Genomic DNA, 25,476 nt, shown 5'->3' on the forward strand with positions numbered 1-25,476 from the left:
CTGCCTTCGGCTCAGGTCATGATCTCAGGGTCCTGGGATCGAGTCCCGCATTGGGCTCTCTGCTAAGCAGGGAGCCTGCTTCCCGCTCTCTCTCTCTGCCTGCCTCTCTGCCTACTTGTGATCTCTCTGTCAAATAAATAAATAAAATCTTTAAAAAAAAAAAAAAAAGAAAAGCAAACTTCCTTCCAGATGTTTGCCATGTTTGTCCCCTGTGACTGGATTGGGTAGGCCCAAAGGAAGGACATTTACTCTAACATAGAAAAAACGACAGGAGTAAAGATTGGGAAGTGCCTGTCATTTCTGAAATATAACAGGTATTTATTTAGCACAAAGAAGTAAATGGCCTTGTGCTTAACTGCCTGAAATAAGACTGTACTTAATATACCATCCAAGTAACTTCTGGATACATCTGGTAAGTTAGAAGTGTTCTGAAACACTTAACTAGTTCTCCAAAACTTATCTAGCTTAATAGGAGAATATTGAAAGGTATATTGGGGCACCTGGGTGTCTAAGTCAGGTAAGCGTCTGCTTTCGGCTTGGGTCATGATCTCAGGGTCCTAGCATCAAGCCCTGTGTCAAGCTCTCTGCTTGGCAGTGGGTCTGCTTCTCCCACTCCCTCTCCCATTGTGCTTGCTTGCTCGCTCTCAAATAAATAAATAAATAAATCTTTTAAAAAAGAAAATGTGTATTATTGAGATTCTTTCCGAATCTTTTTGAATGATAAGCTTCGGACTTTGAGTGCATGCTCAATTTGGTGAGTTGTCGGGAGGCTTCTGAACAAGTGATATGACGGTAATTGAGTTGGAGCAATTTAATATGGTAGCATGGTATATCAGTCTGTGTTGAAAGAGGGAGACTAGTGAATACTTACAGATTTGATTTTTGGAGTAATAGTTTTGACAGAGCTAGGTAATTGTTAAATGACTTCAGATCAAACTTCAGAGTAATTGTAAAATGCTCAGATGTCTTATTTTCATAACATGCTTCTCAATATTCATATCTTTAAGTTATTATACCTTATAAAAGCCAGAATTTAGGGCTTCTTTTACTGGGTTATAGCCTTAAGTTTAGAATCTTGGCTTGTAGATACTGGTAATGTCTTCCAAAAAATATTTCTAAGTATTACGGGCTGGTAACAGTTTTGGGGAAATGGGCTCAAAGTTCCTCAAGGGACTTACATAGTTGCAGTGGAAAAAAGATAATAAATGCATATAATAGGTGGTAAGTGAATTAGAAAAATAAAGCATAATAAATGGTCTAGAGAATGCTGAGAATGTGCAGGAAGGAAGAGGGTAAGCCATGTAGATACTAGCCATAGCGGTAGTATAGTCAGAGTGGGAGCCAGGTGCAAAGGCCTGAGGCAGGAGCATTCTGAGGATCTATGAGGAGCTCTTAAGAGGCTGGTGTGCTGAGGGGAGGGAGCAAGAATGAGAGCAGGAAGAAATGATAGAGGGTCAGGAGGAAGGTATTACTAGGGAACGACGTGAAGGCCTTAGTATGAACTTTGGATTTTATTCTGAGGAAGGCTTTTGCACAAAAGTGACATGTTCCAACTCAAGTTTAGTGAACTCACTGGCTATTAGTATGAACACATAAGGAAGAAGCTGGTCGTTGAGCTTGTAGGCTGTTATATAGTTAAGAGAGGGCAGTTTCTAAATCTGAGTTGAAAGCAGAATCAACAGATTTTGTTATTGGATTGAATGTGAAATGGGAGAAAAGAGAAGAGTCAAGGATGACTAAGTTTCCAAAACTGGAACAACTAAGAAGACGACTCCATTTACTGAGGTTGGGAATGTCAGTAGAAGCAGGTTTAAGGAGGTAAAACAAAGATTCAGTTTTTATGTTAAGTTCCTTATGGCTGTTTGCTTCTCGGTGGTGAGGTTAGGTACAGGTACCCAGTTGGATAAGCCAATTTGGGGATCTGAGGGGAGCGGAATGGAAGTACAAATGAGAGTGATTAACATAATAGGTGGTACTTAAAGTCATGGCTGGATGAACTCATGAAGGCAGTGGATGTAGGCCAAAATGACAGTGAAGAGAAGAGGTTCACAGGCCGAGCCCCAGATGGAGTCACCAACATTTAGAGTATGACAAGAAAGAGGGAAATCAGCAAAGAAGGTTGAAAAGGAAGAATACCAGTGAAGTGAGTGTTTTGAAGACAAGAAAAAAGTTTTAATAAGATGGAGGAAATAATCAGCGAATTTAAATGCTGCTCTTAGATCCAGTATAATGAGGGCTGAGAATCCATTCATTAGATTTGATTGGGTAACAGTAGAACGTTGGGAATGAAGATTTGTTTGCACCACAAATGTTGGTGATAATATTTTGCAGAGAGATTTTTGGGGCTCAATTTCACAACCCTGAGATCACAACCTGAGCTGAAATCAAGAGTTGGATGCTTATCCGACTGAGCCACCCAGGCCTCCCTTAAAATTCCCAAGTCTTAAGTTGTCAGAGAAGTGAATATGCTGCAGTTGGTTAACTCTCTGCTGCAATGTACTTAAAAAGTAGAGTTTTGACGGAGACTGTCTTCACTCTGTGACTCCTTTTCACCGAGGTCCAATTTTAGTTAATTTTGGCATTAATCACATGTATTTTAGGCTCATTACACTTTTGAGGAATAAAAGTCTTATGTCAGTGTGTGAACCGGTGCTTCCCAGTAGTTTTTTTTGTCTTACTCTGTTTTTTTAATGTCCTGGTCTGTCTTGGACCTATCAGTCTCTTGTCCATATAAATGCCATCAGCATTTGTAATATTCTGCAGTGTATTTAATATTCTTTTTTTTTTTTCCTTCTCTGACAGAGCTCACAAGTAGGCAGAGAGGCAGGCAGAGAGAGAGAGAGAGGAGGAAGCAGGCTCCTCGCCAAAGAGAGAGCCCAATGTGGGGCTCGATCCCAGGACCCTGGGCTCATGACCTGAGCCGAAGGCAGAGGCTTTAACCCTCTGAGCCACCCCGGGGCCCCATATTTAATATTCTTGTTAGAACCATTTGGTAATCCTATTTTTTTTTGTTTTGTCTTTTCCTTTTTATATCCGTAATCTACCTGTATTATTCCTCTATCCTCTAGATTGTTTGTATCAAATTCTTTAATGAAATCCAAACTCTTCTACCTAATACTCATGGACACTTACCAGTTTTTTCTTGTTACCTTTCAACTCCTTCCTGCCATAAAGTTCACATTTCCTACTACAGACGTTGATAAAACCCAATTGGAAAACATTGGATTGTTTGTTACTATGCAGCTTGATCACTTACAAGACAACAGTTCTTCTGTGGAGGATGAGGAGGATAGATCTGGAAGTTACAAAGATGCCTTTTAGATTGGGTCCCAATGAATTGGAAGGATATGTTTTCATATTTGGTTGTAATAGGGTATTGGTTAGGAGGTGGCTAATAGGGTGGGGTGTAGGTAGTGATTCTTATCTATTTAGAAGTTGAATAAGTAATATAATGAACCAGTTAGGCAATGTTTTAGAAAAAATAGGTCATTGTAAAATATTATTTTCCATGCCTGTTCGCCTTTCTAGACTTTCATGGTCTCTTCCTTTATGAGAGATGTGATTCCCTTTGGTACAGATGGATGGAAAGAGCATGAGTAATGATTCTGGTTCAGTCACTTTCATAGTAGTATTAACATGTATAATTTGCCATAGGTGTTTCAACCTAAGCAGTACCCCATTTCCCAGTGAGATGATTCAGTGAAACTTTGGGTATTGACTTATCATAATCATATTGTTTATAAAACTTTTAATAATAGCAGTGAAACAGCCAAAGTTCTATTTGGAAAATTTATCTTACGGATTTTATATAAACATGTGAATCTTTAAATTTAGAAATAATGGCCTTTTCCATTGTTATTTCCAGATAATTACTTCATCATTATTTGAAATACTTTTGAGGGGCACCTGGATGACTCAATTGGTTGTGTCTGCTCAGATCATGATCTCAGGGTCCTGGGATCAATCCCCAAGGTCGGCTCCCTGATCACTGGGATAATAAATAATAAGAACTTTAAAAGAAAGAACCGATTCTAAAAAGCTCAAAAGTACAGTATTTAGCCTTGCTTCTATCTTAATGTTTCTGAATCAGCTTTTGATATGTTTTCTGAAAATTTTATCCCAAGTCACAATAGGTACTCACTTAATAGTATGAAAGTTTGGTTTTTCAGTTGCTCTGTAGTTGCTCATGATGATTATAACATAAATACGTGTATTTCTATTTAAAGTGATTTTTATAATTACACTTAACACTTGCAATTGAGAGCATGCCCCCAGAGCATTACTGAATTATTGTAAAGGTTTTCTGCCTCCTTATAAAATACATTCAATCAGATGACCTCTGTAAGTATCCAAACTGCCATTGATTGAGGTTGTTTCAGGCTCCTGTCTCTTCCCTAATTTCTATTACCCAAAAATAAAATGAGTGTCTTTTAATAGAAGAAACTTGGTTAGTATTTACATTCAAGATAATTTTTTTTTTTTTTTTGAGATAATTTTGCTGAAAAGTCTTTGCCTTGTCCCAGCAAAATCATACTGTTAGCCAACTTGACTTCTGTGGTATTCCCTTTCTAAACATAATTCTGTGCAGTCATTCCTATGTAATCTATATCTTGCTCTATTGTAAGTGCTTTCAGATGACCAGTTCTGATCCTCAGTTTTGTAGGTTCAAAATTTTAACAATTTCAGTAGGCCCCCAGTTGCAGAATGGCATTTTGTTTATTTAAAATTCTGTATGTATTTATTTATTTTTATTTAAAATTCCTACCATGGTCATTATATTTACACCTGCCATTGGACACACACCACCTTCCTAATACCAAGACCCACTTGCTATTGCTAATCAAGGAGCTGAGAATTAAGAGAATGAGTCTTTTTTTTTTTTTTATAAGATTTTATTTATTTATTTGACAGAGACACAGCAAGAGAGGCAATACAAGAAGGGGTAGTGGGAGAAGCAGGCTCCCCCTGAGTAGGGAGCCTATGAGGGGCTCGATCCCAGGACGCTGGGACCATGACCTGAGCCGAAGGCAGATGCTTTATGACTGTGCCATCCAGGTGCCCCTGAGAGTGAGTTAGTCTTGAGGGGATAATTTCTTAGACACCTGATGAAATAGACCTGCCCCACAAACAAGTATCATCAGTGTCTGTCCCTCAGGGTTGGGCTGGATAAACACTGCCAAATTCTTTACCTTGGTACATCTTTTCCATTATAGATGGAACCCTATAGATCCCCTATAGATACAACCCTTTATATATAGCCCTTTTGGTTGTAACATCCCTTTTTTCCCCCCCTACAAGATTTCAAGTTTTTTTAGGGTTTTTTTGTTTTTGTTTTTATTAGCATATAATGTATTGTTTGTATTTTCTTAGTTTTAATCACCCTCATCATTCCTAGTTTTGTCCTGCCTTTCCAGATTTCTTGATTGGTTTTCAGGTGTTTCTGAAACTCTTCAGTCACACGTTTTTTTTTTTTTTTTTTTTTTTTTTTTAGATTTTATTTCTGTATTTGCCAGAGAGAGAGTGTAGCAGGCAGAGGCAGAAGCAGGCTTCCCGCTGAGTAAGGACCCCCCCCCCCCCCCCCGCAAGGGATCATGACCTAAGCTGAAGGCAGATGCTTAACCAACTGAGCCATCCAGGCATCCCACACACATTCATGTTCTAGACTAGTTGCTCCCAGTAACTAAATTCTTTCCATTATCCCTGTGAACATTCTGTGACTGCTTACTCTGTGGAGGCACTAGGCAGTACCAGTGGTTTGGGCACAGGTCTTTACTAAGTTTTCATTTTTAGCATTTCATTCTTAGAGGTAACCTGCATTTTACAGAGAACTTCACTGTTCCTCCTACCCTCGTGTGCACTGGCTGCTTCCTGCTCATCTTTTCAGTCTTTGCTAATCTCTGCAGCAGCATTTTGCTTGCTTATCTCCACAGCACTCTGCTCTGCCAGTCATCACACCCCACCCCCACCAAAGTTGCTTCTAGATTTTATGCTACTTGAAGGTAGGGTTCTACTTTCCTCTTTGCATCCCCAGCACTTAACATAGAGCCTGGCATGTAGTATGTCTTCAGATGCTAGGGATGCCTTTCTAGTATGTGACATCCCACTGTCCTATGTCCATAATATGTTGAACTGATTGAATTCAGAGGGACCCCTACTTCCTGCACACATTAAAGTTATAAATTTTTCTGTGTATGTACTTTTTTGCCAGTCTCACATAGGAGACTAGGATACAATCAGATACAAACAACAAGATTTAGGACATTACAGAGTTATTGCCCACTTTAAAGCTTCTAGGACCTTAATTTTGAATATTAAGTCTTTGCTGTTTCTCCCCACTGCTCCATTCTTGAGTCACTCTTCAGCCTTTATTGTCCTTAATTCTGTTTACCAGTTTAAAATACCATAATGTTTTTTCAGGGGTTGGAGAGTATTAGAACTTGTTACCTAAAATTTCTGTGTCTTTTTTTTAGCTGCATACATTTAGTTGCAAAATCTTACTCCCTCTGCTTCTGAAATCCTCTCCTGTACATCTTTCTAGTGTTGGCCCCACCTTCTTCCCTGGACTAGATCAGGAAGCTTTTCACCCACTAATCTCTCTTATTAACAAACCACATCTAGATAACCTTCCAAGTTTGATCCCCACCCTCCATCCCCCAACAAAAGCATTCCCTGTTCTTTAATGGCTCCCCTAAAATAACTCTGAACTAATCCAGTAGTGATCTTCTAATGACAGAGAATGAGGACTGTTTAATTTCATGGCTATAGTCATAAGTTACTCTAAGCATAAATTCTCCAATGAAGTCCCATCTTAAATTCATGCAAATGTTTATGTTAAAAATATCTTCACAATAACAGGTAAAACAATGAAAACAAAGAAATAAGAGTAAAACTGACTTTCTAGAAGCTGTGACATTTTTAAACTGATAGTTTCCTCTATTCTGGCCACGTGCTGTGGAGCCTCAGGAACACACATACCCTAGTTGGAAAGCCTTGTTCTAAGTGATAAAGTCTAGACTACTTGACCTGATATCTTAGGTTGTCCGTGTGGTCTGTCAGGAACCTCGTTTTCCAGATTTCTTGTCTGCATGGCTATGCTTGTCCAGTATTCCAGCCTCATAGACTGTACCGAGCTTTTCAGCTTTTTCAGTGCTCAGGAATTGTTTATATAATAATAGGCATTTTGTTGGGGGAGAATATCCGTGAAACTTCTGAGCCTTTTCTTTAAGCTGCTGGAGCCAGTTTTGATAATTTATGTGTTTGCAGAAAATATGTTCTTCTAGAGGTACACATTTATTGGTATAATTAGTTATTTTTTAGTTAGCCTAATATTTTAGGTAGCAGTCATTTGAGGGGAGAAGCTGTTTTGATTTCCTTTCTCTTGCCCAGCGGCATCGCCAGTGACACAGCTGTTTCTTGGATGGTTGAGAGTAATGGTGTGGTTGCAGCGAAGCAGCAATACAGACCTGCTGGCCTTTGGGGACTCCTGGGATAAATCGCTTGGCCAACTGAAACTGTTATAAAAGCCAGTTTCAGGTCCCTCACCATTATACCCACTCGAGCTGATTTATACTTTACCGTCTAAATTGGCATGGGGGCAGGCCTTTGGGATTAAATTAATTTATACCAAGTTAGAAAGCATCAGCTGCCAAAGTCAGAGGTGCCTTCTGGAGGCTGGTGTGCTTATTTCTTCATGTATTCTAAGCTCACACTCCAGGCGTTCTCTCTTGGAAAGCAGCTGGGATGGTCCTTCAGGAAGGCCTGCTTTGTATCTCTTTTGTGCTAGCGAGGTTCTGGGTCCTATACAGAAGCCCTGATCTTTTACTGAGACACTGCATTGCAGTTAGTCCTTGTGCAAATCAGGAAGATTTGTAACCTTCCAAAATTAAATGCAGCATATATGATTCTTTTATCCTGAGGCCTTTTCCCCCCTCCTTAACATAAACTCAAAGGAATTATTATGCCTGAATGGCAGTAGTACAAATGTGTGATCTTGATCCTTACTTGGAAGTTGAAGAAAATAAAGTTTGTCTCTCTATACCACCTTCTTTAGCAAAAGATTAAAGAAAATTTCTGGAGATTAGAAGCATGTCAAACAATAAAAAGCTACCGCCAGTGTTATTTAAGAAAAGGTGTTGTTACACAACAAAGGAATTAGTAATATTCTTTCTGTGTCAGTAGACTGTTTCCAGTCTGGAAATTATCTTTGTTTATGAGGGAGGTGGGACTTTGTAAAGTAAAGAATTGTAAATAAATGTTTTCCCATGACGTATGCTAATGGCCCCATGTCTCCCTCATTGCCAGTCAGAGTTTGGAACTGTTCCCCTTGCTAGGTCCTGAGTTCTTTTCCGAACAGCCACTGCCTGTTGTTGAGAGTGGAGAAGGTGGAAGGATATTAAACAGACTTGTCCCTAACGAGCTGTGACGCCAGCTGCAAAGAGGACAAATCCTGTTACTCCCTCCAGCTACTCTCTGAAGCTACAGAGGAGCTGTAGGACTGGGTCTCCCTTCTCTATGCTGATTTGCCGAGTGTTCTCCTCCCCCACCCCCACCCCACCCACCTCTTCCTCTTCTGTCCCAGAGCATCTTGGCAAAGTTCAGATTTCTATGCTCACAGCTCAGTGCCCACAGTGAAAAGGAAATACAAAAGGGAAGGAGAGAAAGTGCAGGGGTGGAGTGGGGAGGGGGGATTTTAGAAGGGTATTCCTTATTGCCTTACTTCTAAGACTTACTTTAAGCTCTGGGTTTGAAGGCCTAAGTAGTAAAGCTTTGAATAACTTGGGTTTCCAAATAGTTCCTTGGAGAACTGTTAGCTTTTATTGGCTTATGAATATGGTAGGCCATGTATTAAAAGGATTTTAATTTCTATTGTTCAGAAACCTCTGAATTTTGAAAAGGCCACTTTGTATCTCTTCAGTCTTTGCTTTTTTCCACATACTTTCCACATACTTTCATTGTAAGGAAGATGAAACAATTGTAATTAGAATGATGAAACAATTGTAATTAGAATGTTGTAGAATATTGACCGTGCACCAGGCTCCACTGGCTTTTATAAGTGTTGCCTCATGTAATCATTAAAAAATCCTTGGTGGTAGATACTTTTCATGGGACAATTTTTACCTAAACTGTGGTAAGAAACCTAAAATTCATCATCTTAACGATTTTTAACCAGAGCTCCAGAACTTTTTCTTCCTGCAAATGTGAAACTATACCCATTAAAGTGAAAATTCTTTAACTGATAAGCCAGTTCTTCTCTTCAGCAAGATTAAAACTGCTTTCCTCTTATCTTTCCTCTTTGCTATCTTTCCACAACATTCTTAATCTTTATTTCACCATGGGGTGAAAACTGAGGGCTGTATTCATGTGCCTTGGTTTGTAGCTGGTACCCACTAGCAGTAACTAAAGGGATGAGGGCGGGAGAGCTTTGCTCTCCAGGGGGCTTATCACCTATTCTTCATCCTAATCTTTACTGATTCCAAATTTTTAAGTTCTGCTGAGCTAGAGGGGAAAAGTTAACTGATAATTTTGTCAATTTACAAGTTACCATAGCCCTACCTATTTTTTGGTGGGTTATCTAGATAGCCGCTGATTTATGAAGCATAATGTCATAGAAATACATTTGAAAAGCAGTTTTATATTTTGAGGCCCATTTTCTTACTGATGTACAAATTTGCTATATGCCAGGGGTACAATGGTAGGCAAGCGTAAGGTGTTGAATTTTATTTGGAAATAATAGTGTTCCTTTCAATACTTGTGTCATTTGAGGAGCAATTCAAGCCTGCTCAGTTCTCTTTGAAAGAGCTGATCCAATATCCCTGATATTGTACCTTTCTATGTAACCACTTCCCCAGTTGCTAACTCATTAGATCATGATTGTGCAAGGAAAAGCAACTTGGGTTCACTGGGGAGAAGTTTTATACCAGTCCTCTTTAGCCTGGCCATCACAGTTTGAGTATTGAACAAGAGCATTTAATATTTTTTTTTTTCAAATTAAGATAATTCCCTGGTTTCTGCTGATAATGGTAAGAAAACTATGGTTGAATCACCAATGAAGCCAGGTTACTGAGGCAGGCAGAAAATACAGTGAAAACAGTTTTATCTTTTCTTCTTTTTCTTTTCTAAATTTCAGAGTCACAGATTTTATAATAATTGGTTTTGGTTCATGACACATTCTTATCATTGGTCTCTGAATGTTTCCCTTTATTCATTTAAAAGTGGTACCACCTCTGAAATAGCATCCATCAGAATTAGAACATCTTATTGATACCGCTCTCCCATCCAGTCTTCTGCCTCCCAACACCTATGGGAAATTTTAAAATGCAGTTAGGAAATAAAAACTTACCTTAGACTTACTGAAGAAAATATATATTTGTTATACAAGTTAATAATTCAACTATTGGGCATGTATTTTAAGGCAAACAGTTCTTATATTTACTAGTTGTAGGTTGACTTCCGAATTTGGATTTCTGCTAACTGCCAACTGGTTAGCAAGATGTTAGTAATTTCAAAATTGAAAACTCATAATCTAATGTAAGTAGAATGTGGGTTGAAGGACATCTTATCTTTGATAAGATCAGTCTTAACTTTTGTAGGTCTGTTTTTATTTGGTCCTTGAACATCTTGCTTTACTCTAATTTATAATTCTACTTCATGACTCTCTGGGAGCAGTAATAAAAGGATATCGGCAGTTGATATTGTTTGGAGAACACTTTAACTAGAAATTTCATGTTATGTCCTCACATTCTAAATAGATTTATTGCCAGAAATGACATTTTTCTCTAAGAACCAAATAACCCACTCTTCCCACCAGTGAAGACTAATCCTGTATTTAGAGAGGTTTGTTTAGTGGCTTACCTGGATATCTGAACTACATTTAATTCTTCAGAGTTTTTGTTTCAGAGCTTTAGGAAGGAACTGTAAATTCCATAGATACTGATAACCACACTTTATCTGCATGATTTGATTATGATGATTCATTAATGCTAGGATGTTTAGGTAAACAAGGGGCTTTAGCTATTCTTGAGATAAATCATTTGAGTGTGTTTGGGGTTATAGTATAAGGATTTAATTCCATCCTTCTGTCAGAAATTCGTTTTTGATGTTTCTTCTATGTTTTAGAGCATTTTAGGTATGGCTTTATTTCATTTGGTAGTTACATTTCTTTCATTCATTAAACCAGCATTTATTCATCTTCCACATGTTTACAAATCCTCCTTTTCTCTATTCCCACAGCTGCTGTTTTATTTACCTCAGACTCTGACCTTTTATCTTCCAGGACTGTATAAGCATATGAATCATGGGGCTCTTGTTAAAATGCAGATTCTGGTGTCTGTAAATCTGTCTTGGTTCCTGAGGTGCAAGCTTCTAGATGATGCTGACACTGCCTATGCTACCCCTCCCAGTCATTCTGCATTCCGCTCTCAGAACTGTTTTTCTGAGATGGAGATCTGATCATTCCATGGTCTTTCTTGTGAAGATCCTTAAGGAACAGGCCTGTCCAGTCTTTGATTCTCTAACCACCCTCTCCGTTTTGGGGAGAGGCCTCCGTACTCTACACATGCCATGAACTTTCACATGCTGTGCCTGCCTGTGCATCTGCCAGCTAAATATTGCTATATTTTATTGTTGCCTCTTCAGAAGATAAGATTGTAGGTTTAAACTGGACAACTAGAACCTTACTGTAGTGAAAGTTACCCTGATAGAAAGGGAGACATTCGTTTCAAGCATTTCCACCTAAGCCACAAGGGAATGTCTGTGGGTGGGAATCAGGAGATGCAAAAGAAAGGGTATTCATGGTAGAGCTTTAACTGTTTCCTGTGTGAGTGACATTTTTTTTCTTTTACTTTTCTTTTTTTTGGCTGGTGGGGAGAGTCTCAGTGTAAAAATTAATGCAGATTTTACACTTTGCTCTGTAATACGACTGTTTTATAAAATTAATGTTTTTAAATTAATTACTGCGGAATAAAAGTGATCCACATGTGTCATGGGGCTTCTAGGAATCCTGGCATACCTCCACAGAGATATGTGGTAAACTTCTCTTTGTCCTTGGTAAAGCCTACCCAGTTCTTATCTCTTCACTTTGTGTAGTTTAATTTGGCACTTCTGTCCTTTAAAAACACTAGGAAGCATCTGGCTCTAGTACCTTTAATCAAGAGTCACATGGTGCTCTTTAATTTACACTTATGAGGAGGACGGAATCCCAGCAGGAGTGTGTAACAGAATGTGGACATACACAGTGTTGAAGGAGTTGCTGGAGGAACGAGCAAAATAGAAGTCAGGAAGATTTTATTTTATTTTTTGAAGATTTTATTATTTATTTGTCAGAGAGAGGGCAGAAGCAGGGAGATGCTGAGCAGGGAACCCAATGTGAGACTCTATCCCAGAACCCTGGGATCATGACCTGAGCCAAAGGCAGATGCTTAACCTGGCTAAGCCACCCGGGGTGGGGTGGGAGCCGGGGGGGCGGGGTAGGGGGGTATCAGCTTCCTAGCCATCAGCTAGGAAGATGTTATAGATGAAAGTTTTTCATGTAAAGGACCTACAATGTGGCTTGGCAGAAGGAAGGAGGGAAGGAGTTTCTTTATGTTTAGTGAGAATTTTACATTGGAGGGCTTGGTTGGGAGTGATGAAGGTGGGTTTTTATAGCTGTTAAAGCCATCAGTCTTTCTAGCCTAGAATACATGGGCCAGGAGGAAGCAGCTTACTCTGTGGGAAGGGCCGTGGACAAGGTGGTCTGAGTTTCACTTGGTCCTGGCATTATTTGGCTGAGTACAACAGAAGTCAGTTAACCTTCCTGGGCTTAGTTTATTTATCCTTAAATTGAGAGCGCTGAAATACTGCGATCTGTAATATACCTTCCAGTTCCACCATTCAATAAGTGTGGCTCCTCCATTAAACAAGATGGTCTGGGACTTTGTGCTAAGGGTTCTTCTTCTGTTATAATTGGAGTTTAATTTGGAGTCTTTCACTGACCAAGCTTAAAATATGAACCATTCAAATCTTCTCTTACTTTGCATCACATTTATTTCTGTCCCATCTGGAATTCATGTTTCCCAATTGCTGCTGTTTCTCTCCTCTGGTGAGTCCTTCTTCAGAATCCTTCTCCCCAGCTCTTGCTTGCGTTTAACCCCACTTCACACCCTCTACCACCAGAATTCCTCTTATATATACAGCAGCTAGGTTGGTGCCACTGTGCCTCTCCTCAGTAAAATAATTATAGTGAATCTCCATTGTCTTCCAGAGACAAACTCATTTTATCAGTATTCATATCAGCTATCGATCTTAGCTCACATTACTCCCCTCATAGTATACATAGAAGAGTTAAACTGAAGCTCCTATCCTCTCTGTGCACTTGCTCCCATTGTTCCCTGTACCTTGTTATGCCCTGGTTCTCTGCCCATTGCCGCAGTTTTCCCATCTCGGGTGCCACAGTCTTCACGCAGTCTCTTAGGCTTTCCACAGCCAGGAGGAGTCCTTTTCTCAATCCCTGTTGCCCCATAGCACCTTTTCTGTACCTAACAGTGCTAATTAGTTGGTTTGGCTATCTTTTTTTGTACTCTTATCTCTCCAAACTAAACTAAGCTCCTCAGCCCTTAGGAACTACTATATTATCTTAGGTAGGGTGGGTACCCAGTAAATATTGGATGAATGAATGAATTCTGGCTAATTATAGTTCAGGTTCTTGTTATCTCTGGTTGGTAGAGTTTCTTGTTTTTCTGGGTAATTACTAACTAAAATGTAGAAAAGAAGTCTGCCAAAAGGAATTAATAAACTAACAGAAGAATAAGAACCATTGCTAAGATGTGTTCTAATTCTCAGGTTTGTAGTTAAGGAAGGCAGAATGTTTGCAAGCCTTAGCCTACCTACCCTTTGGATTTTGAGCTTCATTCACCTGGGCTTTTAAGGCAGTATGAACCTTTTCAGGTGAACTACCTGAGGGTAATTTGTATTTTGCTCATTTGTGTCAGTTAGTATGCTTAGCAGTATTTTGTCCTATGAAGGTTTTATTATTCTTTTAAGATTGATTGATTTTAAGATTTCATTTATTTATTTGACAGAGACACAGTGAAGAGGGAACACAAGCAAGGAGGAGTGGGAGAGGGAGAAGCAGGCTTCCTGCTGAGTAGGGAGCCCAGTGCAGGGCTCTCAGCCAAAGGCAAGACGCTTAACGACTGAGCCACCCAGGCACCCCTAAGATTTATTTATTTTAGAGAGAGAGTGTGCAAGGTCGGGCAGGCAGGGTGTGGGGAGCGGACAGAGAGAAATACAAGCAGACTGCCTGCTGAACACAAAGCCCACTGCCACACCGCCATCTCAGGACCTTGAGATCCCTATCAGAGTCCAAACCAAGAGTCTTACACCTCACCGATCACGCCGCCAAGGCGTCTCTATTTTTTGAACAGGTTTTTAGAGTGAGTGCTTACCACCTCTGGAGTTTTAAAAAATAAAATAACACATGGAACCATAAAATAACTTACAGGGGGGGCACCTGGGTGGCTCAGTGAGTTAAGCTTCTGCCTTCGGCTCGGGTCATGATCTCGGAGTCGTGGGATCGAGTCCCACATCGGGCTCTCTGCTCAGCGGGGAGCCTGCTTCCCCCTCTCTCTCTGCCTGCCTCTCTGCCTACTTGTGATCTCTCTCTGTCAAATAAATAAAATCTTTTAAAAAATAATAATAATAATAACTTACAGGGGCACCTGTAAGCCACTGGGTGGCTCAGTGGGTCAAAGCCTCTGCCTTCAGCTCAGGTATGGTCCCAGGGTCCTGGAATCAAGCCCCGCAGCGGGCTCTCTGTTCCTCCTCTCTCTCTCTCTCTCTGCCTGCCTCTCTGCCTACTTGTGATCTCTGTCTGTCAAATAAATAAATAAAATAAAATAAATAAAAGCTTTAAAATAAAATTATTACAAAATTATTTTACAGAATTAGTTTTTTACTATCATTAGAAAAACTTTAATATTTTTATAGTAGCAGCAGGCTCCTCTGTTAAGGATGTACTGCCGTGTCATTGGTGTTTAGGTCAGAAATTTTTTCTTATGCACACCTCATGCTTTTAGAACCATTTATATGAGCTTTCGGAGTTTGGTTTTTCTGTGATTATAGATCCAGTTATGAGCCACTCAAATAATAAGCAGAGCAGACCCTTGGAAAATGGCTTACATGCAGAAGATAGCATCCTGGTTGAAACAGTGTGGGCAGATTTTGTATCTCAAGAGTTGATGACTTGGAAAAGATTCCATCATCTTAGAAAATACTGGTTTAGAATGGGAGATTGAAAAAAGAAATAGGATCTCCTAAAATTTCCCACTGTCGCTTTTTGTCCCAGTAGCTCCTTCTCAGCTTGGTTTTTTTTAGAATACTGTGCTAAATACGAGCTAAATCTTTGGCATTGTCTGCTTGAATCTCAAGGAAAGCAAATACATCTCACCTAGGATTAAACCATTACAATAGACATTACCTCACTTCTCTCTAAATGATGTAAGATTAATCTCAGTTCTAGCAATCTCCTATCATTAGTCACTTAGGTGTAGCATCCTCAAAATAAGAATTGCTAGCTATTGCTCACTACTAGTGCTTTTTTCAATAAATAGAGTGGTTCTTTAAAGCAGTTGCAGGGGGGTTACCTATTAAAACTGTAGAAGAATGAAGAATACTTTCTAATCAATCTTGTTATTTGCTACTTTATTCTCTTGCCATTAAAGTAGAAGGCATTATAACATATTTATATAAGTTAAGCTCTTTGATAATTATGTAGCTAGCAGTGACTTATAAAAAGAGATACATGTGTGTTTCTTCTGATGTGCAGAAAAATGGAATAGAACAGTGGGGAAAACGAGTTTTTCTTAGAAAAACAAGAAGTTGAACCAGTTGCTCTTCTAGCAGTAACTGGGATTAGAAAGGCAGAGTTTATCCATTGCAAGCAGTTTGGCTACACTGACCGCGTGGTGGCTTGGAGAGTGATGTTGATGGTGTGGGTGATAGGAAGCTGGGAAAGGTGGATTTTAAGAAATCTGTGTTTGATCTCAGTCTCTCTCTCCTCTTCCTGCTCTGTAGGAGTTAGAAGCAGCTCTTCACAGAGATGATGTAGAGTTTATCAGTGACCTGATTGCCTGCCTGCTTCAGGGCTGCTATCAACGAAGGGATATCACGTGAGTAATCCTGATTTTACTACGCTTTTCATGTAGCAAGAACTAATTAACCAGGTGCACTGAGTTTTCCTGTCTCTTGTAACAAACCATCACTGATCATTTGCCAGTGGTATTTACGTATGGATTCCCCAGCTCTGTGTTTGGCTTATTCTGGAGTTCAGTTTTAATTTTATTATAATCCCTGAGTCTTATTTCACGCTGACAAATCTATATCCCTTACTCCTGGAGCCGCCAGTTAACATTATTCAGTGTAGAATTTCTTCTCAGTATATACCTTTCTTGCTGCTTTTTACAGAAATTACAGCCTCTTGCAGTATTGGTAAAATGTTGCCTAACAAATTATAGCTAGATTTTACTGCATTTCTACCACTTGAGTATCTTCTGTTGTTCACATAACCAGTAGCATAATTTTTAATATGCAGTAGCATAATTTTTAATATGCAGCTTCTAGGCTCACTCACACCATAACTGCCAACTAAACAGCTGTCTGGTACATTCAACATGTATAGACGTTTGGAGCACAATTTTATCTGTGTAGACAAATAAAGGATCTTCCTGATAGGGCCTCCTTCCTTGTTTTGACCCTAACTTGATAATACATTTTCTTTGCTACTACATTTCTATGCAGGATGGAACTATATAGAGCCAGCTCTTAAAAAGCTGAGACAAATGGTTTTCCAGTTTTCAGCCCTCCAGTGCCGAGCAGGGCAGGGGTTTGTGGTGTGAAGGTTTATTTTTCATACAGTTAAAGATGCTATCCCAAATACTTCTGCTCTGTTAAATCTACTCTTAGTATCTGTTAGGGCTGGGAAGCTAGGCCGAATAGAAATATGCAATAAACTCACCTTTAGAAGATGAGTAAGAGATTGATGAGACCCCATTTTCTTCGGGGTAAAAGTTTGAATCTCTTAGGGGAGCGGTATTGTTCCTGGACTCACTTTGTTAATATAATGACTTTTTATCCGAGGATACCGGGATGGTTATGCTAGACAAAGAATTGACGAAAGGTGGAAAATCCATCTATTGTTTTACTGCTTGAGCATGATAATTAAGTTCTTCCATTCTTTTACTGGGATATGGTTTTTAAGCACAGTTTGAGTCACACTGTGATACAAACTTATATTTTCATATCTTACATTATTTTTCTTAAACCATCTTTCCTTTAAATGTAATTGTCAAAGAATCCAATTTGGTAGCTGGACATTTGTGTCTAGCTTTTAACTGTTGTAAACAGGCCATAATGCATTTCCTTAGACATAATGATTTGTATACCTAGTGAATAATCTCCTTAGTTTAAATTTCTGGAATGGTGATCACTTAGAAGAAATGTCCATTTAAGATTTTTAAAATAGATTTACCAGGCTCCCCACCACAGAGGTTGCTTCATTTGAGCACTGAATCTTCACAGCATGAGGGTATCTTCCTGAACTTTCAGACATTGCCCACTATCTGCTGGGTAGCAGGTGCTGGTGGAACAGTCAGACACTCTCAAGACCTTCATGGCATTTACAGGAAGGCCCACTAAGAATTATATATCTTATCACTTTAATATGATATTACTTACCACTTACTGTGATAAGTGTTCTAAAGTAAGAATATAGAGTGTCAACAGAGCATATAACCTTAGATGAGAAAAAGTGAACTGAGCATTCATATTTGGGCTTCCTTGGGCCAGTGCTTATATTTTATAAAGCACAATAAATAAGTGAGTGAATGAATGAATGAATAAGGGAAACCACCAAAGACTTGCAGGTATAAGGAGTGATAACCTTAGAGCTGAGCCTAGAGTAGAAGGTCCCATGTTGTTCAGAAACATGATCTGTCTGAATGGCACAGTCTTGGTCCCTCTAGGTTAGATTTTGATTTGTTGCCAACACCTAAAATGAGATTTCACATTTCAAATCCCAATCTATAGCTTTTAGAAAATATCCACTGGTGTGCTACTACCCACGAAGACAACCATTGGCTGGAGGGCATGTAGGGTCTGGTCTCCCTCAGTACTTAGCATTCCTGATTACTCTCCCTTGCAGAGACTGATTGTCACTCATCATCGTTATGTTCACATAGCCTACCTTCCTTGTCTTTTTTTTTTAAACCTGTCTCCGGCACACATTTCAGTTCAAGGAATTCAGTAAACACAGTAGGACTTGGGAGCCTAATAAGGTTTGTCGGCTGAGGTAAGAATTGGGGGGTATCAACATAAAAGCCAGGAGAGGAGGGGAGTCCTCAGATTGTATATTTAAGTAAACATCCTGGGCAAGAGGGAAAGTAGGAAGACAAACCAGGGGCTAATAAATTAATCAGGGGAGAAAGGAGAGGTGTAGACAGAGTGAAGGACTATTATGATGGTGCAAGTAACGGGACATGGTGTCTCTAATCTTGACCAGTCTGAAGGTATAAAGTTGTTTTAACTTGCAATTTCATTGATCGTTCTTCACATGTTCAGTATCTTAGGTTTATTGGGCACATTGGTAATTTTTGTATATGTGACCTTCTTGTTAATATGCTTGGATCATTTTACTGGTATGTTGAAGATCAGGGAAAGAAATGTCCATTTAAAATTTGTAAGGCTGGGGCGCCTGGGTGGCTCAGTGGATTAAGCCACTGCCTTCGGCTCAGGTCATGATCTCAGTGTCCTGGGATCGAGCCCCGCATCGGGCTCTTTGCTCAGCGGGAGCCTGCTTCTCTCTCTCTCTCTGCCTGACTCTCCGCCTACTTGTGATTTCTCTCTGTCAAATAAATAAATAAAATCTTTAAAAAAAAAATAAAATAAAATAAAATTTGTAAGGCTGACTTCCTCCAGGTTCTTCTCTTTCACTCTTACACAGGAGTGCTCCTTTACCTTTGTCAGCACTGAACATTGCCTATAACGTGCCAGCCCCTGGGTGTTGGTAGGATAAAACAGTCTCCTGTCTCTTGTGGATCTACAGTCTTCAGTGTGTGTCAGTGGAGATAGAGGGGACAGTCTGTGGTCGAAGATTTAAATAGCTAAAGTTGTATCATTTATGGAATAAATCTTCCCATTCCTGTTTGCATGTGATATATCTTTATGCTCTTTTCCTAATTTTTTACTTATGCTGGAAACTACTTGGTTCAGATTGTACCTGTCAGTCTCTTTTGGCTCTGATACTGCACTATGTCTCCCTAATACATTCATTAGCTTTGTGACACTGTGCCTGAGGTTTTTCATCTATAAAACATGTTTATTGTTGGTATCTGTACTTGTTGGATTATCATAAGGTTGAAGTAACATTGTGTATACGTAACAGTAGGGATATTGTCTGGAACACAACAACTAATAATATTTGAGTGATTATTTCTTTATACTGTATTTGAAGGTTTTAAGGATAGTCCTGCTCATTAATCCTTCTATTTAAAATTTGTCTTAATCTTCCTTCCTCATTCTTCTAGAAAATAATTATGTTACCACATCACATGGATAAGATACTCCCTTATTTTGATTAGAGTCAAATGAACCTATGGATAATTTTAGGCAGAGTTGACCTCTTCATAATATTGAGATTGTTTTTTTATTCAAGCTCTTTTTATTACTCAATAAAAATGTGTAGTTTGATTAATTTAGGTCAGATACATTCTTGGCTATTTTAATATTTTTCACTATTAAGAGTTGAATCCCACTCATAAGTACTTTGGAAATATATTCTTCTGTATGGATTGTGTAGATCTTGTGTCTACACAGTTTATTGATCTTGATTATTTTTAATTTTATATTCATTCCTTTTGGTATTTGTATTCTTGTCTGTTTCATGCTGTACTAGTTATCCACAGCTATGTAACAATACTCTAAAACTTAACAACTTAAGACAACAAAAAATTATTATATTATAATTTCTGTTAAGAATCTGGCATCAGGGGCGCCTGGGTGGCTCAGTGGGTTAAAGCCTCTGCCTTCGGCTCAGGTCATGATCTCAGGGTCTTGGGATCAAGCCCCATGAGCCCCATATCGGGCTCTCTGCTCAGCGGGGAGCCTGCTCCTGCCTCCCCCCCACACTCCACTGCCTGCCTCTCTGCCTACTTATGATCTCTGTCTGTAAATTTATTTTATTTTATTTTATTTTTTTAAAGAATCTGGCTTCAGCGGGGTACCTGGGTGGCTCAGTTGGTTAAGTGTGGGCCTTCAGCTCAGGTCATGATCCTGGGGCCCTGGGATCGAGTTCTGCATCAGACTCCTTGCTCAACAGGAAGCCTGCTTCTCCCTCTGCCTGCTGCTGCCCTCTGCTTGTGCACACCCCCCCACCCCCAGACAAATAATAAGTAAAACCTTTAATGAAAAAGAATCTGGCTACAGCTTAAGCTGGTGCGTCTAACAGTTTTTACTTAGAGACTGCAATCAGGGTACCCAGGACCTTGACTAAGGACTACAGTCCTCTCAAGCTTGACTGGGGCAAGTATCCATTCATTTGTTTTCTGTTGATGCATAACAAATTTCTCCAAACTTAGTAGCTTAAAAAATCCATTTATTATCTCACAGTTTTATAGGTCAGGAGTATACATGTGGCTCATCTGGATCCTCTGCTCAGTTTCTTGCAGGTCTGTAATCAGGCTGTCGTCTAGGCTGTGTTCTAATCTGGAGGCTTAACTGGGGAGCAGCCCAAATTCATTCAGGTTGATAGCAGAGTCATCTCTATGTGGTTGTAGGACTGAGGTCCTAATTTTCTTTCTGGCTGTTGACTGGGAGCTGCTCTCTTCTCCTCCAGGTCACCCACAGTTCCTTCGCCAGCCACATGGCCTCTTATTGCTTAGCTGTTTGTGTCTTCAAGGCCAGCAGGAAAATAGCTCTTGTCTGCCAGGATAGGATCTTATATGATATAATCATGGGAATGAGATCCTTTGCCATATTCTGTTGATCAAAAGCAAGGTATAGACCATCTGTCATACTTAAAGGAGGGGATTGTACAATAGTATGAATACCAGGAGGCAGAAATCATGTTGGGCTTTCTAAAGACTGCCTGCTGTACATGCTTTTATTGTATTGACTGTGTCTCCCAGAACAGAACTAAAGAATAATGGTAAGAGTTATGCTTGTATTTATTAACATTTCCTTAATTATTAATATTTCATAAATTGTATAGGTATTTTTGATAGGTTTTTTTCTTGTGGACCAGAAGAATTAATTCATTTTTGGATAATCATAATTTGGTCTTAATAGATCCTATAAGTATATGTGTGTATTTGAATGATATATATTTGAATTATATAAAAATATAAGAGTCATATATTATGAATGAGGTTTTGATTTTCCCCATTGTAAATGGGGGTAAATGTCTATAACCAACTTGTTCCTTATTTAATTTTACTTCTCTCATATTTACCATTCATTTCAACCATAAATTACTGAAAAAGTATGTACTTTGATAATGTTTCCTATAAAAGTAATTAGTATGAATAGAATGCATATTCTGCAGAATATTTTAAAATAGATGCCAACTTTTCCCATCATTCATTATATTTTCACTTGTGTTCATTTCATGTTATTTTTATTGTGAGGTAAAGAAGAGATGGTATGAGGTCATCTTCTAGATTAATAAGGTCCCATTTTATAGGGAAGGAAACGTACCAATTTACTTACAAGGTCAAGTAGCTAGTTAGAAGGTGAAAAATTCCCACATGAGCAAGATTAAGTACAAAGAATCGAAGGAGCAGGAGATTGAGTATTAGAATCTGAATTTTAGGCCTGTAACCCAGACCCTTTTGTGTTTTTTCTTCTTAATATAAAATTATGGAATTTTTACAGTATAAAAAGGATTTTTTCAATAATCAAGTGTTAGTGAGGATGTAGGGGAAAAGAACCTTCATGCACTGTTGGTGGGAATGAGGACTGATGCAGCCTCTCTGGAAAACAGTATGGAGGTTCCTCAAAAAATTAGATTAGAACTATCATATGATGTAATAATCACACTAGTGGGTATTTACCCAAAGAATACAAAAACACTAGTGGGAAAGGATATATACACTACAATAGCCAAATGTCAGAAGCAGCCCAAGTGTTCATCAGTCGGTGAATGAATAATGGAGATGTGTATATACCTGCAATGGAATATTACTCAGCCTTTAAAAAGGAATGACACCCCCCCCCCCCACTTTCCACCATCTTCCTATGCCACCATAATGGTGCACATGAATGTCCTGGCAGATGCTCTCAAGAGCCTTAACAATGCTGAAAAGAGTCCATGCTCCAAAGTCATCATCCAGTTTCTCACGATGATGATGAAGCATGTTATGTTGGTGAATTTGAAATCATTGATGGTCACGGAGTTGGGGAAATTGTTGTGAACTTCACAGGCAGGTTAAACACGTGTGGAGTGATCAGCCCCAGATTTAACGTACAGCTGCAAGCCCTAGAAAAACAGCAGAATAACCTGTTCCCACCTTCCCCCACCCCTCCACCCCAGTTTGGTTTCACTGTACTGACAACCTCAGCTGCCATCATGGACCATGCAGAAGCAAGATGAAAACACACAAGAGGGAAAATCCTGGTGTTCTTTTTCTAGGGATGTAATAACAAACGTGCAAGTAAAATGCCTCAGTGGGGGGAGAAAAGAATGAAGTCTTGCCATTTGCAATGACATGGCTGAATCCAGAGTATAATGTTAAGTAAGTCTGTCAGAGAAGGACAGATACCATTTGATCTCACTTATCTGTGGAATTTAAGCAACAAAATAAATAAACAGAAAATTTAGAAATAAATCAAGAAGCACACTTAACTATAGAGAACAAACTGATGGTTTCTAGAGCCGGGAGGTAGGTTAGGAGTGGGTGAAATAGGTAAAGGGTGTTGGGAGTACATTTGTATTGATGAGTCCTCAGTCATGTATAGAATTGTTGAGTTTCTGTATTGTACATGTGAAACTATTATACTATATGTTAACTATACTGGAATTAAAATTAAAAACTTAATAAAGTTTCAAAAATACAGATTGTTGGTATTGTTAAGTGATAAAATACAGTATAGATTGGTCATCCCCACCCCCTTCTGAGAGATGGCATACAGGCTGAGCTGTACCGACTAAGTCTTATTTTCCACATAAGTATACCTAGAAGTTAAAATAGCATGTATGTATTTCAGAAGTATTTTTCTCATCAAAGTTGTGTTGGCTCAGCAGTCACATGCAAGTGTCCAATTTCCTTCTGTCATCTGTTCCTTCTGCGTCCTGTCCACAATTTCGACCTTTGTAGACTGCACAGAGGTCAGTATTTGGGACAAGTGCAAGCATTGCATGCTTCCCTTCCACAGTGCTGAATTACAGCAGCTTTTATAAATACATCTCCTCCTTATCACAACATTGTGTCGGTTACTCCTACCTGATTTATTTTGAAGTGAGGGATTAATTTCTTTTTTTAAAAAAATAGACCCTTTTTGAATAGCATAAAATTTCAAGTACTTGTTGTAATGAGCAAGAAAGCAGTTTTTCCCCTTCCCTATTGCCAGCAGCAACTTCTTTGACTTTTCTGCTATTGAAGGAAAATATGAAAAAGAGTCTCAGACGGATAGAAGGAAGAAGAGCCCAGGGAGCTTAGTGTTCACACTTTGGTACGGGGTGTGGCAGTACAGGTCCTACCAGTAGTGATGATGAGTTCTTCCGTAAAAAGCAGAACCTGCTATTGTGCACTGGGGCAGTGAGGCAAGCAGTTTTCCAGCATTTTTCAAACCACATTCTGCTAAACTTACCTTAAGATGGTGGAGTACTGTGGAAAACATAATCAGTAATTTTTTGTTTGTTTGTTTGTTTGTTTGTTTGTTTTTAAAATACAGGTGAAATAAAAATATTTCTGGATGACCAAATAAATTTGGGAACTGGCAGCCCCGAGATTCAGAATTAATTGTTCTGGAGTGTCGCTCTGACTTCAGCCTTTTAAAAACTTGTTATTATTGAGGTGCATGGGTAGCTCAGTCAGTTGGGTGTCTGCCTTCTGCTCAGGACATGATCCCAGGGTCTGGAATGGAGCTCTGCATCAGGCTCTCTGCTCAATGAGGAGTCTGCCTCTTCCCTTCCCTCTGTTCTTCCCACCTGTTTATGCTCTCTCTTTCTCTCTCTATCCAATAAATAAATTTTAAGAAAGCTTGTTGTTATTGGTATACAATAGACACACAGAAAATTTTATGTTCTCTACTTATACAGCTCACTGAATAGTCCCCTTCTGAACACATCTGTATAATGAGCACCCAGACAAGAAAGACCACTATAATGGATTTTACTTTTTCCATTGAAAGGAATTGTCCAAGGTGGTAGTCATTTTGTCCCACAAGCGGTGTCCACTTGGAGCTAAAGTGGATGCATGCTTTCTGAATCATCTCATCCTATAAAAAGAGAGAAATTTGGACCAATGAATGCTTGCCCTTTCTGGTTCTGAGATTTACCTATTGTAGAGAGCTAAGACAGTTATTTCTCTCAGGATGATAAAAGTACCCACTAAAGTTATCATGAAGAGTAAATGAAATAATCTATGAGAAGCCTTAAAATAGTCTGGAGCCACTAATAAGTATCAATTTATTATATCAGTGTATGTAAAAACATTCTCATAGTTTCTGAATATGCTGGGTGGAAGGTAGACTTTGATTCAAGCAGCTTTCCATCTCTTACCTACTTTGGTCTGCACATTTTGAAACTGGGTCAGCAAACTTTTTTTTATAAAATCATAGAGAATAAGTATTTTAGGCTTTGTGTAAATGATATGATCTGTTAGAACTACTCCATCATCTTAGTGCAAAAGCAATAAATACTTCGATGGCTGATCATGGCTGTGGATTATTTTTTAGAACTTTATGTACGTTGAAATTTGTATTTAATAACATTTTCACATGTAATAAAATAGTGTTGTTTGGACTCCCCCCCCCCCCCCAGTCATTTAAAGAAAAAAGAAATTTTTTTACATTTTTAGTTTACAGGCTGTTTAAAAAAACAACAAAAAAGGCATTCAGGGCCACAGTTCAGTTTGCCAGCCCTGTTTTTAGAACACTTTTTTAAAAAGAGTAATATTCTAGTTTGCAGTAACTCATTCTAACCTTTAAATGGCACATAAAACCCCATTTGTTCTTTTTCAAAAGATTTTAGTTATTTATTTGACAGAGAGTGTACTAGCGGAGGGAGTGGCAGGCAGAGGGAGAGGGAGAAGCAAGCTCCCTGCTGAACAGGGAGCCCAATGTGGGGCTGGATCCCAGGATCCTGAGATCAAGACCAGAGCCAAAGGCAGATGCTTAACCAACTGAGCCAACCAGGCCCACCGCAAACCACTCCCCTCCCACTTTGTTCTTAATTTTGCCCTCCAAACTGAGGTTTTTGTCCCCTTATATATAGGAAAGAATACTTGTCTG

At 39.1% G+C, this 25,476-nt stretch overlaps 1 protein-coding gene across 3 annotated transcripts in view; it reads left to right on the forward strand.

The window, feature by feature from the left end:
* The window catches only part of LOC116594189 (cat eye syndrome critical region protein 2), a 176,882-nt gene that overhangs the window by 96,056 nt on the left and 55,350 nt on the right, over window positions 1-25,476 (forward strand). For all 3 annotated transcript variants that reach the window (XM_032349247.1, XM_032349249.1, XM_032349248.1), the window contains exon 2: window positions 16,048-16,142. In XM_032349247.1, coding sequence (XP_032205138.1) covers window positions 16,048-16,142 — 95 coding nt within the window. The remainder of the gene's footprint in view (window positions 1-16,047; window positions 16,143-25,476) is intronic.

This window comes from Mustela erminea, chromosome 6, assembly GCF_009829155.1.
Source record: "Mustela erminea isolate mMusErm1 chromosome 6, mMusErm1.Pri, whole genome shotgun sequence".
Taxonomy (NCBI): domain Eukaryota; kingdom Metazoa; phylum Chordata; class Mammalia; order Carnivora; family Mustelidae; genus Mustela; species Mustela erminea.